Source organism: Heloderma suspectum, chromosome W (assembly GCF_057233095.1).
Source record: "Heloderma suspectum isolate Gila_16-S chromosome W, 16-S_ref, whole genome shotgun sequence".
Taxonomy (NCBI): domain Eukaryota; kingdom Metazoa; phylum Chordata; class Lepidosauria; order Squamata; family Helodermatidae; genus Heloderma; species Heloderma suspectum.
The window spans coordinates 28,415,775-28,434,429 of record NC_139475.1 but is presented as its reverse complement, the minus strand read 5'-3'; the positions used below and the strand labels follow the sequence as shown (position 1 = coordinate 28,434,429).

The following is an 18,655-nucleotide window of genomic DNA, read 5'->3' as shown; positions in this document are numbered from 1 at the left end:
AGAAGACTCGGAAGGAATGTGATCGAACACAGGTAAGAATCCACTCGTGATCTTATTCTGTGGCGGTGATGGCGGCGAAGAAATCCTACTTCTCCGCCACCACTGCATCTGCTCAGTGTCGTCCAGCAGAGCTCTTTCATGTGGTTAAAGGCCTCTTGGGTGTAGGCCTTGGAACACAAGAACTCGAACCCTCAAAGGCCTGCTGTGAACAATTTGCCAGACACTTTGCAGATAAAATCGCTCGTATTCGCGCCAACTTGGATGCCATTGTTTTGACAGAGTCTAATATGGACGGGGCTCATGCACGTAAGTCATGTTATGTGATCAACCTTTCGGCTTGTGCAACCTGAGGAAGCGGACAAACTGCTTGGAGGACTGAGGCCCACTACTTGCCCTTTAGATCCTTGCCCATCCTGGCTGGTGAAATCTGCCAGAGCTGGGCTGGATAACTGGACCTCTGAGTTGGTAAATGCGTCCTTGAGGGATGGCGAGGTCACCCCAGCCTTGGAAAAAAAAGCTGTGGTGTGGCCCTTGCTGAAGAAACCACATTTAGATCCTATGGTTTCGGATAACTACCGCCCTGCATCAAATTTGCCATTCTTGGGCAAGGTGCTGGAGTGTGTGGGGCCTCACAACTCCAAGCTGTTTTGGATGAAACTGATTACTTAGATCCATTCCAATCTGGTTTCAGGCCTGGTTATGGGAGCGAAACAGCCTCGGTCACCGTGGTTGATGACTTACGCCAGGGAATGGATGTGGGGAGTGCAACCCTGTTGGTTCCGCTGGACCTTGCAGCGGCTTTCAATAACATTGACCATGGTATCCTTCTGGATTGTTTATCTGGATTGGGCTTGGGAGGCATAGCTTTAAAGTGGTTCTGGTCCTTTCTGGAGGGGCGCTCTCAGAAGGTGGTGGTGGGGGACTTTGGTTCCACCCCATGGCCATTAGCCTGTGGGGTGCTGCGAAGTTCTATCCTGTCCCACATGCTTTTTAACATCTACATGAAACTGCCGGGGGAGGTCATCAGGAGGTTTGGGCTGAAATGTCACCACTATGCAGATGATACTCAGCTCTGCCTCTCATTTCCATCTGCACATCCCAACAAGGCTGTGGAACTCCTGATCCAGTGTCTGGAGGCTGTTTTGGGATGGATGAGGGCGAACAAGCTGAAACTTAATCCAGGCAAGACGGAGGTACTGTGGGTTGGGAAACCAACTACTTCAGATGGAGGTTTACAACTGGTCTCAGATGGGGTTGCACTCCCCCGACAGACCAAGTGCACAGTCTGGGAGACCCTCTGGACTCTGAGCTAACCGGGGAAGCCCAGGTGGCTGCAGTGTCCAGGAGTGCTTTTTACCAGCTTAGGCTGTACTGACACATTACGGATACGTGTGCAGAAGCCTGGACTCAAAATGCGATATATCTTAACTCTTTGAATTGCTTTCCTTAATACCATTTTATGTATTCTTTCATTTAGACTCTTTCATTCACCTAATCAAGCTTTCTTACTATCAATAAAGATTGCTTCTTACTGTGACCTTTAAATTCCTTTCTAAAAGCTTGCTGTCTGTCCCTTCCTCCTTCTTTCTAATACATGGAATTTGCCCTGACCACTGTGACCCTGAAAGTATCTTGAATTGTAAATATTCTGAGTGTATCCTTTTAGCTAAAACATTTGAGTGTCAATGGAACATTCTAGCCCAGGTCAGGAAAAAGGGTGTGTGTGTGAATGAAGAGTGAATGGTTTTATTACGGAAAGGCCTAATGGGGGTGCTTTGGTATGTGCTGAAGATTGCCAAAGTACCAGTTATGAAAGATGGAGATAAAGAGGGTAATCAACAGACGTTTTAATAACGAATTCCTACTTTGGCCCAGTCTTCTTCCAAAAGAGGGTCTATGACCCCACTGGCAAAGGTGAAGAACAGGCTGAAGGGGCAGGATTGCAGCTTGAGATCGATAGGCATATGGCAAGGAACACCTAATTACTTTGGATGAGTTCAAATCTCCAGGGCCAGATGAACTGCATCCTAGAGTAATAAAGGAACTGGCAGAAGAACTCTCAGAACCGCTGTCTATTCTCTTTGAGAAATCATGGAGGATGGGTGAAGTGCCAGATGACTGGAGGACAGCTAATGTTGTCCCTATCTTCAAAAAGGGTAAAAAGGAGGAACCTGGGAACTACAGACCAGTCAGTGTGACATCAATCCCTGGGAAAATTCTGGAGCAGATGATAAAGCAATCCATCTGTAAGCACCTTGAAAACAATGCAGTGATTCCTCGAAGCCAACATGGCTTTGTCAAGAACAAGTCCTGCCAGACGAATCTGATCTCATGTTTTGATCAGGTCACCTCCCTTGTGGACTGTGGGAATGCTGTGGATATAATACACCTCGACTTCAGCAAAGCTTTCAACAAAGTGATATCCTGATTAATAAACTAGCTCAAAGTGGGCTAGATGAAACAACGATCAGGTGGATCCACAGTTGGCTACAGAATCGGACTCAAAGAGTGCTTATCAATGGGATCTTTTTAAACTGGGGAGAAGTAATGAGCGGGGTACTGCAGGGCTCAGTCCTGGGCCCAGTGCTCTTCAACATTGTTATTAATGACTTGGATGAGGAGGTACAGGGAATGCTTATCAAATTTGTAGAGGACACAGAATTGGGCAGGATAGCTAATACCCTGGAAGACAGAAACAGAATGCAAAGTGATCTTGATAGACTGGAGTGCTGGGCAGAAAACAGAATGAAATTTAATAGGGATAAATGCCAAGTTCTGCACCTAGGAAAAAGAAATCAAATGCACAGTTACAAGATGGGGGATACTTGGCTCAACAATACTACAAGTGAGAAGGATCTTGGAATTGTTGTCGATCACAAGCTGAATATGAGCCAACAATGGGATGTGGCTGCAAAAAAGGCAAATGCTATTTTGGGCTGCATTAACAGAAGTACAGCTTCCAAATCCCGTATTGCCCTGGCTGTGGGCTTTGACCTCTTAATTTAGAGGCACCAAGATAGTGATAAATCAGACCCAGGTTTACTTACAAGGAGTACTTTATTGGGTAACTTATAGCGCACAGGCGTACCCAATGGTTGGATCAGACAGTTTCTCTGAATCCAGAGCCATGGGGTACAATGGGTTTTATACATGTTAGCAATGAGGCAGCATAACAGCAGCAAGCGCCCCCTAGCTTTCATTCCCAGCATGGACTAATAGCGTTTGGTTCTCAGCACAGCCACCTGCAGCTTTAAGACAAACAAACTTCGCTTCCCAGGCAGAGTGCTTGATTCATTAATTAGTATGAAATGTGCTAGGCCGTGCTATCGGCCCTTTGACTCATCTTCACATGCTCAAAGGCTTACTAGCAAGGGAATTGCACTCATAATGAACTTAGGCAAGGCATTACGGAACTCTAGGCCCCTCTAACACTACAGGTGACTTGATTACACTCCTGGGGCCAATACAAGTACTGGTTCCCCTCTACTCAGCACTGGTTAGGCCTCATCTGGAGTACTGTGTTCAGTTCTGGACACTGCACTTTAAGAAGGATGCGGACAAGCTGGAGAGGGTTCAGAGGAGGGCAACGAAGATGATCAGGGGACTGGAAACAAAGCCCTATGAAGAGAGACTGAAAGAACTGGGCATGTTTAACTTTGAGAAGAGAAAACTGAGGGGAGATAGGATAACGCTCTTCAAATACTTGAAAGGTTGTCCCGGAGAGGAAGGCCAGGATCTCTTCTCAGTCATCCCAGAATGCGGGACATGGAAGAATGGGCTCAAGTTCCAGGAAGCCAGATTCCAGCTGAACATCAGGAGAAACTTCCTGTTAGAGCAATACGACAAGGGAACCAATTACTTAGGGAGGTAGTGGGCTCTCCCACACTGGAGGCATTCAAGATGAAGCTGGACAGCTACTTCTCAGGGCTGGTTTGACTTGGATTCCTGCTTTGAGCAGGGGGTTGGACTTGATGGTCTTATAGGCCCCTTCCAACCCTACTATTCTATGTTTCTATAAACACTACTTTACAACGTTGTGAGGTGTTGGGGAATCAGAAGGATGTGTCAATCTGTCAGTAACAACCATCATTCTTGGAATAATCAACAAACAACACATAAAACCCCTCTTTGATGCCATTGGCCCCAACAAAGGAAAAAGTGTATAAAACCTCTGAGCTTCAGGAGGGGCGTGGTTGCATCCGGATCGTTGTATGTGCACATACCAACAGTAGCCTCGATCCACTGGACATGTGTGAAGTGCTTGGCTGCGTGTGGTGAGTATATGTTGGGTAGAATTCAGGGAATAGGATTTTACCATCCAGGGCATAGATAAGACACAGTTATCTTTGTACTGTCATGCTCACTGTTTTGGAAGTTTTCGTACAGACAACAGGTTCTGGCTTGAACCTGGCTGAAACTGTATGCCTGTTACACAGTCAGCAGGCTCTGGTGTGAGCTTGGCTGCAGGAAAGCTGGGAAACAAACAGGGACTAACTGCATATTTAGTCATTTAATGCACCATGTTTGAGTAACTAAGTTGTGACCAAGGAGTGTATAGTTCTTTGAGGCACTTGTAACTAAGTTTGTAACTACAAGTTGCACTGCCTCTTAAGCCTCAGATACTTTGCAACTCTCTGGGGAGGCTCAGCTATTGCTTGTTTCTTTATTTTCAATAAGTCTCCTTTTTCTTTCACCTATATTGGTTGTACGTGTCCTATCTCCACCTCAAAAGATCCTAAACTCCTTAGCCTGATCAACTGAGGGGTCCTGGGTATAAATTTAAATTCAAATCTCACAGTACGCCAGCTGCGGCCCTATCTGGAGAGGACAGACCTTGCCTCAGTTATCCACACACTAGTGACATCCAGGCTGGACTACTGCAATGCGCTATACGTGGGGCTGCCCTTGAAGACAGTTCAGAAACTCTAGCTTGTGCAGAATGCAGCTGCCTGAGTATTGGTGGGGGTGAGGCAATTCGATCACCTATACTGTGTCAGCTGCACTGGTTACTGGTGTGTTTCCGAGCCCAATTCCAAGTGCTGTTTTTGACCTTTAATGCCTTAAATGGTTTCGGACCATATCAGCCTGCCTGCACTGTAAGATCAGAAAGAGAGGCCCTTCCCATTTGCCCACCCATGGGACCATCCAGGGGGTGATCGCACATAAGAGGGCTTTCTCTGCAGTAGCCCCACACCTTTGGAACAAGCTACCATCAGAGGTACCATCCACCATGCTCTGTCACTGCAGGCTTTTAAGAAGGCCTTGAAAGCATATTATTTTACCATGGCCTCCTCTTGAAAAGACTGCTATTGTTGCTGTTACCGCTGTTATGCTTGTTGCTGGCTTTATTGTTGTTTTTATTGCTTTTAATATTTTAACTGTTTTAAGTATTTTATTGCTGTAAGCCGCCTTGGGAGGGCTTCTGCCTGAAAGGTGGCCAAGAAATGTTTTAAATAAATAAAATAAATAAGTTGAGCTGAAAATATTGGACTGGGGTGGGGGGAGTCATTACATCACGTTTCCAAAGTGTGGTTTTAAATGTTATATACAAACAAATCCATTATTTAGAATTTAAAGGGAAAAGTAAAGGCACTGAGAATTGTTGAGACTAGTTTTAGCATGCCTGAAGCAGCAGTGTGGACTTTAACATTTGTGTTTCTTTTAAATTTTAAATTTTACTGGTAATGCAGCCTTGTATTTAACTCCTTGCCTGGGGTTGCCATAGGCAACCAGGAATACCATGCAGAAACCCATCATCTACATGGTAGAAGACGTTTTTTTAAACTGGCCTGCTAAGTGACTAAGGGGGCAATCTTATGGCCACTAGACAGTCATAGGATTAGTCTCGGCGCGTATTGCCCTGGGCTCTGTGCTCTTAAGAGTGGTGTGGGGCAAAAGGGGGCGTTCCCGGGGAAGGGACGGCGGACGCCTCTTTACAAGGCTTCCTATGCACCATCCCCCCTGCCCCCCACCCTGAACTGCTCCGGCTGGACAGCCAAAATTGGCCGTCTAGCCAGTAAAGCAGGGCGGCCGGAGCACGGAGGAGAAAATTCCCTCCACATGCCCTGCATTGGATAGCCAGTCACCTCCAAGTTTGGAGGCGGCCGCCTGTCCGCATAGGATTGCTCCCTAGTAGCTTGTGTTCCCATGCCACTAGGCTCTTTGCAAGCTAGTAACTCTGGTAGACTTATTTACAAGGCTGTGGTAATATATCTATTCTAACTGCAAAATCTGACTTATTGTATATTCTATCCATTTATCATGTTATTAATTTTATGAAATAATGCATTTCTTAAGTGAAATTTCCTGCAGAAACATGGCAGAGGAGTTTTTTTTTCTGTCAAACATTTTCTATCCCACATCACTCAAGTGGATTCATTTCTCAAGACATATTCCAGCCCAACTCCATCTATGAATCTCCAGTGTAAATGCAGCATTGGAAGGGGCAGGGGGAGATGAGGCCAGTACCACAGATCCCAATCACTACTTAGGGGTCAAAGAATGTCCCAACACAATGCAGACACAAGACGAGGTGTACATTAACAAATTCAACCATATTGAGGGCACTTCCACAGGTCACCCCAACCAGCAACAGTAGGAGGGAAATGATATGAGGATTTAGAGTTCACACTAATCAGCGTGAACCAGCAGCAACTGAAATGGGGCTAGCCCCCTGGAATGCACTGCTTGTAATCACCCCCTTCCCCCCCCCAGTTAACAGCACCAATCCTCCATAAGCAAGTCCATGTAAAGGAACAGCATACCATACAGGAGAAAAGCCTGCACTATACAGTTAACCTACTTGTGCTTAGGACAGTGGAATCCAAATCCTTTTGCCTGCTTGCTTCAAACTCTCTCCAACTATCTTGCAAGTCAGCCCATGTAAACTACTACCCTGTAAAAACATTTAATAGCCAGCTGGGTGCTCCTGCAAGTCCACTTTAATTGTTAGGAGCCTTTAAAAAGACCAGCTTTTGTAGAGCTTCCCTGTCAAGTCAGCTGGATGGGATTCTTAGTAACTCAAGTGACTGGGCAAGGGGCTATTTACAATCTGCTCTCTGGTATTCCTCTTTGAGGGAGAGGAATTATGCTCTTTGCCATAAGAAGCCACCACCTGAACCCAGAAAGCCTTAAATGTTGAACAAAAGCAAGCATCCCTGTATGTCTCAGGATCATCATCAACAGATAACCCTTCAAATAAGCGTATTTCAGAAGTCAGTAATTACAGTCAGTAATTGGCAGTCCAACTTAAACAAAAAAATTCTAACAGACCAATACAGAGAAGAAAATATTGTAATGGGAAACTTATGCTGTACCAAGTAAAGAGAACAAAATCTATATCAGGGATAAGCAACCTGGTACCCTCCAGATGCTTTGGACTACAACTCCCATAAACTGCCCATTAGCCATGTTGGCTGGGAGTGATAGGAGTTGCGGTCCAAAACATCCGGAGGGCACCAGGTTGCTGACATCCCATCTAGATGGTTGTACAGCCAATTGTAAAAGATATTTCTTTAATGGCTAGTTATAGAGGCTACAAGATGCTGGGTAAATGGTTTTTGATTGCTGATGGCTACTAGCTATGGAAACATCATACATGCTTAGGTGAAGGCTGAATTATGGACAGAAACAGTCTAGGAGTTAAAATGCAGGCAAAGTCCAAATCTGCTTTAAAAGATGAGCATCACGTATGGGTGCTCCCCTTCCCAAGAAGTATAGTTGTACATAATACATAAGCACTGGTACTTTTTTTTTGTAAGCCAGGGAAATAACCTGAAATTTTCCAGCCCTAATCAATGGACCCTAGAAGGTATTCAGAGAACATAAACGGTTTGTAGACCAATTTCAGGTTTGATAGACAGCATCTCTGGTTCAAACCAGTCTTGGGAAGCCAGGCTGGGACACACCTGAATCCAAGACCCTTACGAGCCATGGCTATTTAAGTTGCTCAATGGACCACAAATCAGCTCCATGAACTCTAAATGTAGCAGCAGTCAAAAACAGTTTCAGATCCCCTAAAATTTCCTAGTTTCACTTCCATGGGAATACCAGATTAGTTTGGTACAATAATGAAATAACACATGGTGATTTATAAGAAGTCTCTCCTTAGGGATCATAAGTCTCTTTGCAGCACATTCAAAGATTAAGTCACAATGCTCAATTCTCCAGGTTTCTGATTAAGACTTAAGATTTAAAGCCCTAAGTGGCTTGGGATCTCGATATTTGAGGGAGCGCCTCTCCCTATATATGCCTGCCTGAGAACTGAGATCTGTTGGAGGGACCCTCCTCTGTGTCCCACCAGTACGAGACATACACTATGGTGGGACGTGGGAGAGGGCCTTCTCTGCTGTGCACCCCGGCTGTGGAATGCCTTCCCCTTAGAGGCCCGATTGGCACAGACATTGGTCTTGTTTCAGTGCCAAGTAAAAACATGGCTTTTTACCAAAGCCTTTGAGGGCAAAATGCATTCCCTAGCACATTGTTTTAACTGTTTATTGTTTTAGATTTTAACTGGTATTAGCTTGTTTAATTGTTTAATATGTTTTTAGCTGTTTAAATTATTTGTTTTATACTGCTTGAATTGATTTTATCTGTATGCTGCCCTGAGATCTTAATGATATAGAGCGGGATAGAAATGTTTTAAATAAATAAAATTCAGGGTTGGTGCCTAAAGTTTGACGTGAACTCTTTAAAAACTGTTGCTACAGCTTCAGATGTGAATAATGTTAAATTACATTTGGGATAGGAGGCAGGAGAAAGGAAAGAAAGATGGAGACACAAGAAATACTCCACAAAAGTGCATATGGTATACATATGAATACTTAGTTGGGACCCCAGAAGGGGTGCAAATAGCAAAGGCGGAGCTCTTAAAAACACAGCACATAGAGAAGCATAAGAAGAGGGTAAGAACTCACAGGCAGATAAAAGGGGAACGTTCCTTAGAACATATGGAAGATTGGAACTTGAGGTTCCTGGGTATGAGGGAGTCATGCATCTAAAAGAGGGTGAGCAGATGTCAAGAGGAAAGTCATCAGAAAGGCTGGAAATGGGAAAGGGGGGAAAGACTATTGATGCCTTAGATTCTATGCCTTAGGGAGCAAGGCAAAGATTTCACACATACAGATGGAGACAATCATGGGGGGAGGGTCTTTAGCAGGGAGGGGTATTGTCAGGAAGAAGAGCCACTATGAAATCCTTTCAGCTAGTGAGGCAGATGTAAGTCCTAGAAAAATAATAGAGAAGTAATCAAAAGGCTGAGAATGAAATGGTAGAAGAGGGTGGTGTCCTTAACAGGGGTGGAGCTAATACCTTTCTATACCAGGGGAAAGAGGCTTTGTTTTTTTCATAGCAACTACATGAAGGGAAGGAGGTCAACTGTCAGGAAGTAAAGCCCCTATGAGTCTTATTGGAGAGGGAATGGAACATACATCCCAGGAGAGTTACATTATATAACTGAGATTTATAGTCTGTTCCTTAGCCAATAAGGCTCTCATAGGGGCTGTTCTTCCTGATACCTGTCCTCCCCACCTTCACCATAAGGACACCTCAACATGATCATATAATTCCCAGCACTTTGGGCTATTTCTATAAAAATTACTATAGCTGTTTCCAAGAGTTCTATTGCGCTTCCTAAACAATATGGTTCTGCCTCTTGACAACTGTCACCCTCTACACTTATGAAGCATACACCCTAACTATCCACTCATTATTTAATTCCCAGTCTTTTTGACTATTCCTCCTTTGATAAGAGGAAGAGTAGGAGTGGCCCAAAAGGGCTGGAAATTACATGATGGAAGGCTGTTCATGTGCAGGGTGGTGAACAGTTGTCAGGAACAACCACTTTATTGGTTACAGAATATTTATTTATTTATTATTAAATTTATTACTCGCCCATCTGGCTGGTCACCCAGCCACTCTGGGCGATGTACAGCGTACAATAAAACAGTTTAAAACAATAAAATTCTACAATAAAAATGTTTTCTAAAATACCCTACCCCACCCCAAATGCCTGCCTGGGCAATCACGTTTTTAATGCGTGGCGGAAGCTCATTAAAGAGGGGGCATGGCGGAGTTCCCTAGGGAGGGAGTTCCACAGAGTGGGGGCCACCACAGAAAAGGCCCCCTCCCTCGTCCCCACCAGTCTAGCTGGCTGATGGGACAGAGAGAAGGCCAGCCGAGGCTGATCTTGTTAAGCGGCCTGTCTGGTGTTGCTGGAGACGCTCCTTGAGGTAGGCTGGGCCGGAACCATATAGGGTTTTAAAGGTCAAAGCCAACACCTTGAATTTGGCCCGGAAAACAACTGGTAACCAGTGCAACTCCTTCAGCACCGGAGTGATGTGATCTTGCCGGCGGCTGCCTTTAATTTATTTATTTGTTTGTTTGTTTGTTTATTTATTTATTAATTAAATTTATTAATTGCCCATCTGACTGGCCACCCAGCCACTCTGGGCGATGTACAACCCACCATAAAACAATTTAAAACAATAAAATTTTACCATAATTTTTTTTTTAAAATACCCTAACCCACCCCAAATGCCTGCCTGAACAACCACGTTTTTAATGCACAACGGAAGCTCATTAAAGAGGGGGCATGACGGAGTTCCCTAGGGAGGGAGTTCCACAGAGTGGGGGCCACCACAGAAAAGGCCCTCTCCCTCGTCCCCACCAGTCTAGCTGTCCTGGCTGATGGGACAGAGAGAAGGCCATCCGAGGCTGATATTGTTAAGCGGTAGCGAGCCGCCGCATTCTGTACGAGCTGCAGCTTCCGAACCCTCTTCAAGGGTAACCCCACATAGAGCGCATTACAGTAGGCTAAACGAGAGGAGACCATGGCATGTACTACCAATGGGAGCAGATGGTCGGGAAGGAAGGGGCACAGCCACCGTATCAGATGGAGTTGATACAGCGCTGTCCAGCTCACAGCTGACACCTGAGCCTCCATGGACAGCTGGGGGTCCAAAATGACCCCCAGGCTGCGGACCTGATCTTTCAAGGGTAGCCGTACCCCATTCAACACCAGGTCAACATCCCCAGGAATAAGATGCAAATCCCAGAAAGAAGGGTATGAATCACCAAGTGGGACCTCCAACAAAATGTTGCAGTTTATCCTCACCATCTAGTGTAACAGTTCCTGTTCAGAGTGCCACTGAACCAGCCAAGCCCTCTTCTAGGATATTATAAGCTGTAAGGGGCTCAAAGCAGGCCAATTTACGCCCCTCCCCAGTTTTTCTTACCCAACTGACATTCAACATTCTGGAGCTCCTGAGCAAACAAACCCTGTTCAGACTTCACTACACTGATTGGGGGGATGGGTGCCATTTTTATTTTATTTTTTACTTCTGCAAACCTCAGGGCTTCCCCCAGCATGCCAATACCTCCCCTCTCAGTGACCCTGTTTTGGCTCCAGTTCAGTTGGCACTCAACCACTTAAGTTCGCTATTAGAGGGAGTGATGATATATATTTTGATACATATTGGTCATGGAGCAGAATGCAAGTGTTAGAAACCATTTCAATGAAATTAATGCTAATAAATTATTGTTAAAGGAGGAGTGATCAAAAAGGCTGGAAATTGCATGGTCTAGCTAGGATGGGAAATCCTTAGGAGGCTGAGTGAAATTGTTTAGGGAGCAGAATAAACCCTACAACTGCATAACAACTGTAAAATAATAAGTTACTATTGTCAGGAGTGATTGAAAGGGATGGAAATTGGGGGGGGCAATTGGCAGTGAGTAGAGCCTTATAAATTATGGCTTTGATGTTAGTGGCCTTGGAAGGATTTTATCCTGAAAGATGGCATATGAGTCTTTAAAACAAATAATAAATGGAAAGGGATGTAAGTCCTAGAAAAGTAATAAAAACAACAAATGATGACAGAGGAAGAATGATCAAAATGTATGGAAGTTACACAACTGAAGTGGGGTGGGAGGTTGTTAATGGAGATGGAAGATGACAGGAAGGGGGATTTTTTTTAATGGAAGGGTATTTTTCTAGGACCCCTTCATGGATCACTGCCTTGTTGTGGCGAAGGGGCTTGCGTAACTCAGTGAAGCCATAAGCTATGCCGTGCAGGGCCACCCAAGACGGACAGGTCATGGCAGAGTTCTGACAAAATGTGGCCCACCGGAGAAGGAAATGGCAACCCACTCCAGGATTCCTGCCAAGAAAACCCCATGGAACGTATCCCAAGGCTACAAGAGATGACGCTGGAAGATGAGCCCCTCAGGTCGGAAGGTGTCCAATATACTACTGGGGAAGAGCAGAGGGTATTTCCAAGTAGCGCCAGAAAGAGTGAAGCGGCTGGGCCAAAGCCGAAAGGACACTCAACTGTGGATGTGTCTGGTGGTGAAAAGAAAGTCCGATGCTGTAAAGAACAATATTGTTTAGGAACCTGGAATGTCAGATCAATGAATCAAGGTAAGCTGGAGGTGGTCAAACATGAGATGGCAAGATTGAACATCGACATCTTGGGAATCAGCGAACTAAAATGGACAGGCATGGGCGAACTTAATTCAGGTGACCATCATATCTACTACTGTGGGCAAGAATACCGTAGAAGAAATGGAGTAGCACTCATAGTCAACAAAAGGGTGGGAAAAGCAGTACTGGGGTACAATCTCAAAAACGACAGAATGATCTCAGTACGAATCCAAGGCAAACCATTCAACATCACAGTAATTCAGGTCTATGCCCCAACCACTGAGGCTGAAGAAGCTGAGGTTGATCGGTTCTGTGAAGACCTACAACACCTTCTAGAACTAACACCAAAAAAAGATGTCCTCTTCATCATAGGGGATTGGAATGCTAAAGTAGGAAGTCAAGAAATCACCGGGATAACAGGCAGGCATGGCCTTGGTGTACAAAATGAAGCAAGACAAAAGCTAATAGAGTTTTGCCAAGAGAACACACTGATCATAGCAAACACTCTTTTCCAACAGCACAAGAGGCGACTCTACACATGGACATCACCAGATGGTCAATATCGAAATCAGATTGATTATGTCCTTTGCAGCCAAAGATGGAGAAGCTCCATACAGTCAGTAAAAACAAGACCTGGAGCCGACTGTGGCTCAGATCATGAGCTGCTGCTTGCAAAATTTCAGCTTAAATTGAAGAACGTAGGGAAAACCACTAAACCATTCAGGTATGACCTAAATCATATCCCTTATGAATATACAGTGGAGGTGAGGAATAGATTTCAGGAATTAGACCTGATAGACAGAGTGCCTCAGGAACTATGGACGGAGGTCCGTAACATTGTTCAGGAGGCAGCAACTCAATCCATCCCAAAGAAAAAGAAATGCAAGAAAGCCAAGTGGCTGTCTGATGAGGCTTTACAAGTTGCTGAGGAAAGAAGGGAAGCTAAAAGCAAGGGAGAAAGGGGAAGATATATCCAACTGAATGCAGAGTTCCAGAGAATAGCAAGGAGAGACAAGAAGGCCTTCTTAAATGAATAACGCAAAGAAATCGAGGAAAACAACAGAATGGAAAAGACTAGAGATCTCTTCAAGAAAATCGGAGATCTCAAGGGAACGTTTTGTGCAAAGACGGGCATGATAAAGGACAAAGAAGGCAGGGACCTAACAGATGCAGATGAGATTAAGAAGAGGTGGCAAGAATACACAGAAGAACTATACAGGAAAGATCTGAATGTCCCTGATAGCCATGATAGTGCGGTCACTGAACTTGAGCCGGACATCCTAGAGAGTGAAGTCAAGTGGGCCTTAGGAAGCATTAGTAACAACAAAGCTAGCGGAGATGACAGTATTCCAGCTGAGCTATTTAAAATCCTAAAAGATGATGCTGTTAGAGTGCTGCACTCAATATGCCAGCAAATCTGGAACACTCAACAGTGGCCACAAGACTGGAAAAGGTCAGTTTACATTCCAATCCCAAAGAAGGGCAACGCCAAAGAGTGTTCAAACTACCGCACAATTGCGCTCATTTCACATGCCAGCAAGGTGATGCTCAAGATCCTACAAGCTAGGCTTCAGCAGTATGCGAACCGAGAACTACCGGAAGTACAAGCTGGGTTTCGAAAAGGCAGAGGAACTGGAGATCAAATCGCCAACATTCGCTGGATCATGGAGAAAGCAAGAGAATTCCAGAAAAACGTCTATTTCTGCTTCATTGACTACGCTAAAGCCTTTGATTGTGTGGATCACAACAAACTCTGGCAAATTCTTAAAGTGATGGGAGTACCAGACCACCTTACCTGTCTCCTGAGAAACCTGTACGAGGGTCAAGAAGCAACAGTAAGAACCAGACATGGAACAACCGAGTGGTTCAAAATTGGGAAAGGAGTACGACAAGGCTGCATATTGTCGCCCTGCTTATTTAACTTACATGCAGAGTACATCATGAGAAACGCTGGGTTGGATGAATCACAGGTCGGAATTAAGGGTGCCGGGAGAATTATCAACAACCTCCGATGTGCAGACGATACCACCCTAATGGCAGAAAGCGAAGAGGATCTAAAGAGCCTCTTGTTGAGGGTGAAAGTGGAGAGTGCAAAAGCTGGTTTGAAACTCAACATTTAAAAAACGAAGATCGTGGCATCTGGCCCCATCACTTCCTGGCATATAGAAGGGGAAGAAATGGAAGCAGTGACAGATTTTACTTTCTTGGGCTCCAAGATCACCACAGACGGTGACTGTAGCCATGAAATTAAAAGACGCTTGCTCCTTGGGAGGAAAGCTATGGCAAACCTAGACAGCATAGTAAGAAGCACAGACATCACCTTGCCGACAAAGGTCCGTCTAATCAAAGCTATGGTTTTCCCAGGAGCAACGTATGGCTGTGAGAGCTGGACTATAAGGAAGGCTGAGCGCCGAAGAATGGATGCTTTCGAACTGTGGTGCTGGAGAAGACTCTTACGAGTCCCCTGGACTGCAAGGAGGTCAAATCAGTCCATCCTCAAGGAAATCAACCCTGAGTGCTCATTGGAAGGGCAGATACTGAAGCTGAAGCTCAAATATTTTGGCCACCTAATGCGAAGAGAAAACTCTCTGGAAAAGACCCTGATGCTGGGAAAGACTGAAGGCAAAAGGAGAAGGGGATGGCAGAGGATGAGATGGCTAGATAGCATCACCGATGCAATGAATATGAACTTGAGCACACTCCGGGAGAGAGCGCAGGACAGGAAGGCCTGGCATGCTATTGTCCATGGGGTCACGAAGAGTCGGACACGACTGAACGACAACAAATTTTTCTAGGAAGCTTTTTTTTAACTCCTAGAAAATAATTCCAGCTGCCACAATGCGAAGATTACTAATATGAGGAGCTTATTAAGAAGAGCTGGGGTGGGGATGTAATTGTCAGAAGGAGGAGGAGAAGTGCTAAGGAGGGGGGCACAAGGGAAAGCCCCTCCCCCAATATCCACATGAGGGTGCAAAGGCAGGCAGAAGGACACAGAAGGGGAGATATCAAGTCCAGGAAGAGGTACTTGTGTTTGATTCCGCTTTGAGGAGGAGATATTGGGGGAGGTCCTGGGGAAGGGGCCAGACCTACCTCACAGGGGTGTTGTGAAGATTAAGAAGGGGGAGAGAGGCACCTTAGGGCACAATCCTAAGTAGATACGCAGTTGCCTCTGACCTCGGGGGCAACCGCCTATCCAAAGCAAGGCAGGAGAGGCACGGGGTGATCGTTTCCTCCGCACCTCTCCTGCCTTGCTCTTTTTCGCTAGACAGCCATTTTCAGCTATCTAGCGGGGGGGGGGGGGGAGGAGGTACGCGCGGCTCTGCTCTCCCTGCCCCAGAACAGCCCCTCAGCCCCGCCTCTTTTCAGTCACTCCGCGCTCGTCTTCCAAGCGCGGAGGACAGGGTTTCTCCACGTTGCCTCCGAGACAGCGCGGACGAGGGGGGAGGTCTGTTCTCTGGGAACCAATCTCGGAACACAGGTTCCGAGGTTCGTTCCTGGAATAGACCATATCCTGTGACCCGCTAGGCAGTGTCTAGTGGCCCACAGGATTGCTCTCTTAAGCTCCTTAGAGGACGAGCAGAAGGGAAAAGCAGAGATGCATACATACGTAAGTATACACACATATTCGTACTGCAAATAAATGAGAAAAAGCAGCAACATAAAAAGCAGCAACAAATGAAAAGTCAGGGATAGATAGCTATATATAAAAATCAGGGTTATATGTGTGCGCGCTTATAGACACAAAAATAAATAAATGAGAAATGCGGTGAGACATATAAATTAAGGCCATAATATGAATAAATGAGAAAAACACATAAATAAAAGGCAGAGACATATATAATATAAATGAAAAGGAAAGGAAGATATATGACAAATGAAGAAAAACAGGGAAACTACACACATTTAAGTGAGAAAAACAAGCAACAATAAAAGAGAGAAGGGCACACACAATATATATGTAAAAAACGGATATATCGCAAGGAAAAACATCACATAAACAGGGAAAACGGGAGGTGCTGTCACATAAATGGGGAACGCAGGGAAATCTATAATATAAATGGGGAAAGCAGAGGATTCTGTCATATAAACCGGGAAACCAGGGAAATTATAATATAAAGAGAGAGCAAAAGCAGGGATAGGCGCGTGTGGGATATTTGCAAATAGGACAGAAAACATATTGACTAAAATAAATATCTGAAAACCTTGGGAACAGGTGTGTGTGTGTGTGGAGGGCCGGCCGCGCGGGAGGCGCGAGGGCTCCGGGAGAGGAGGCGGAAGGCGCAACGCTCTGCCCCCCCCCCCTCGCTCCCACGGCTCGCCTGCCTGGACTGACCGAGCAAAAGGAGCTTGAGCTCCCTGCGGGCGTCGCGCTTGTCCCTGCGCAGCTGCTTCTCGATCTCGGCGTTGATGCGCTTCGACTCCTTCACCTCGTCGCTGAGGCAACAGGCCATCATGGACTCCAGCGTCATGGCTGCCGCCGAGCCGGTGGCGGCGGCGGCGACGACTTGGCCCGGCGTCGGCCTCTTTCCTCCCTTCCCCCCTCCCACAGCCGGCGGCGACCTCACAGCCCAGCGACTCCAACCTAACTTCACAGCCGCCCTCCTCCTCCTCACAACATACAGGCTCAACCGAGACCCCTGCTAGCACCAGCAGGGACGAGCGGCGGCCCCTGAGAATGTCGGATTGGGCACTGCCCCGCGACGCGCTCGAGCCAATCGGCACGTGAGCCCCCTCAGGCGAGAGAGACAAGCCCCGGCGCGCGCGGCGAACGGGGAGGATTGGCCCAGTGGCCGCAACCTGGCCAATGAGGAGAGGCTTAATGAAGAGAATAGGCGTGTGTTGAGGGAGGGAAAGAGACGGAGGAGATAATTATTTTAATTTGGCCACGGCTCTTTGTTCGTTTCTTTTTTTAAAGCCTTTTGGAGGTTGGTTGGTGGATAAGAGACGGGGGGAGGCGAAATAAACGGGTTGGGCGAGAGGCACGGAGTGCGCATGTGCGGGGTGGGCATGGTTGGAGGGTATTGTGGGATGGTGGAGGACTTAGAGTGGGAAAGAGAGAAGGGGAGGACTAGAGGTTTGAGGCTAAGATTCCCTCTCCCTGTTTGCGTGCGAGCGTGATGAATTATAATAATTAATATAATTATACAAGAGATGTAATATAAATATTCATAATATATGTAATATAAATATTCATAATATATGTAATATAAATATTCATATTATATAATATTAATAATTATAATGTATTTTATAATATATAATTAATTGTTATTTTTATTGAGCCCTGGAGACATGACAACCTCTGTGCAGGGGTTGCATATTCATACTGGTGGCCACATGCTCCCTGCACGCATCGCAGCCTCACTGGTGTTATAATAGGTAGCAGTTATATCCAGCAAAAGGACTTCTAGAAGACTAGAAGCTGAACTCTACTGTGGCGGTCAAGAGGGCGGAGCCTAAGCAAGCACTACAGATCTTGATTTATTCTCAATAAAGCTTTAGTCACACCACACAGGGCTCTTAGCGTGAGCTAAGAAAGCATTATTAAAACATGGTGTCAATTGTGAATCTCTTGTTCTGATGACAAAGAAGCCTCCAGGAGCGCTGTTTATAAAGGCAGCAAGCACCCTGATGGCAGAAGAAGACATGGTAATAGCAGCCAACATGATTCCAGTTCCTGGGCCCATGGACATGGTAGGTGATATTTTTAATAATTGGATGTTTTTCAAAGAATGGTGGGAGAATTATAACATTGTAACAGGATTGGATGGTAAAGGTGAAAGGATTAGGGTTGCACAACTGCTATCAGTGATGGGGAAAGAATGTCATTTGACCCAGCAGCACCTTGATATTCCAGCAGCGCCTTGATATTCCAGCAGCAGACAGACAAGATCCATCCAAATTACTAGAAGCCCTTCAAAAGCATTTTGAGCCTACTAGAAATGTTATATATGAATGCTATCTCTTTAACAAATGTGCACAAGAACCTGATGAAACCATAGATCAATGTTTTTATTATTTATTTATTTACAATATTTATATACCGCTCCTCATCAAAAGATTTTGGAGCAGTGAACAACATAAGAATAAAACAATGGTTAAAAGAGTTTAAAAAGTTAAAACATTTAAAAAAAAGACAAATCCCAACAAAGTGGAGTTCAACAAACCACGGCTGGTCACGCAAGGAAGGCCTCTTGAAAGAACAACATCTTCAGGAGGCGTCGGAAAGAAAATGTT

At 45.4% G+C, this 18,655-nt stretch overlaps 1 protein-coding gene across 1 annotated transcript in view; it reads right to left on the bottom strand.

Moving 5' to 3' along the window:
- Positions 1–17,093, bottom strand: part of LOC146333954 (guanine nucleotide-binding protein subunit alpha-11) — a 41,623-nt gene extending 24,530 nt beyond the window's left edge. The window contains exon 1 of the mRNA XM_084825311.1: positions 16,752–17,093. Coding sequence (XP_084681437.1) covers positions 16,752–16,887 — 136 coding nt within the window. The 5' untranslated portion in view covers positions 16,888–17,093. The remainder of the gene's footprint in view (positions 1–16,751) is intronic.
- Positions 17,094–18,655: the final 1,562 nt, after the last annotated feature.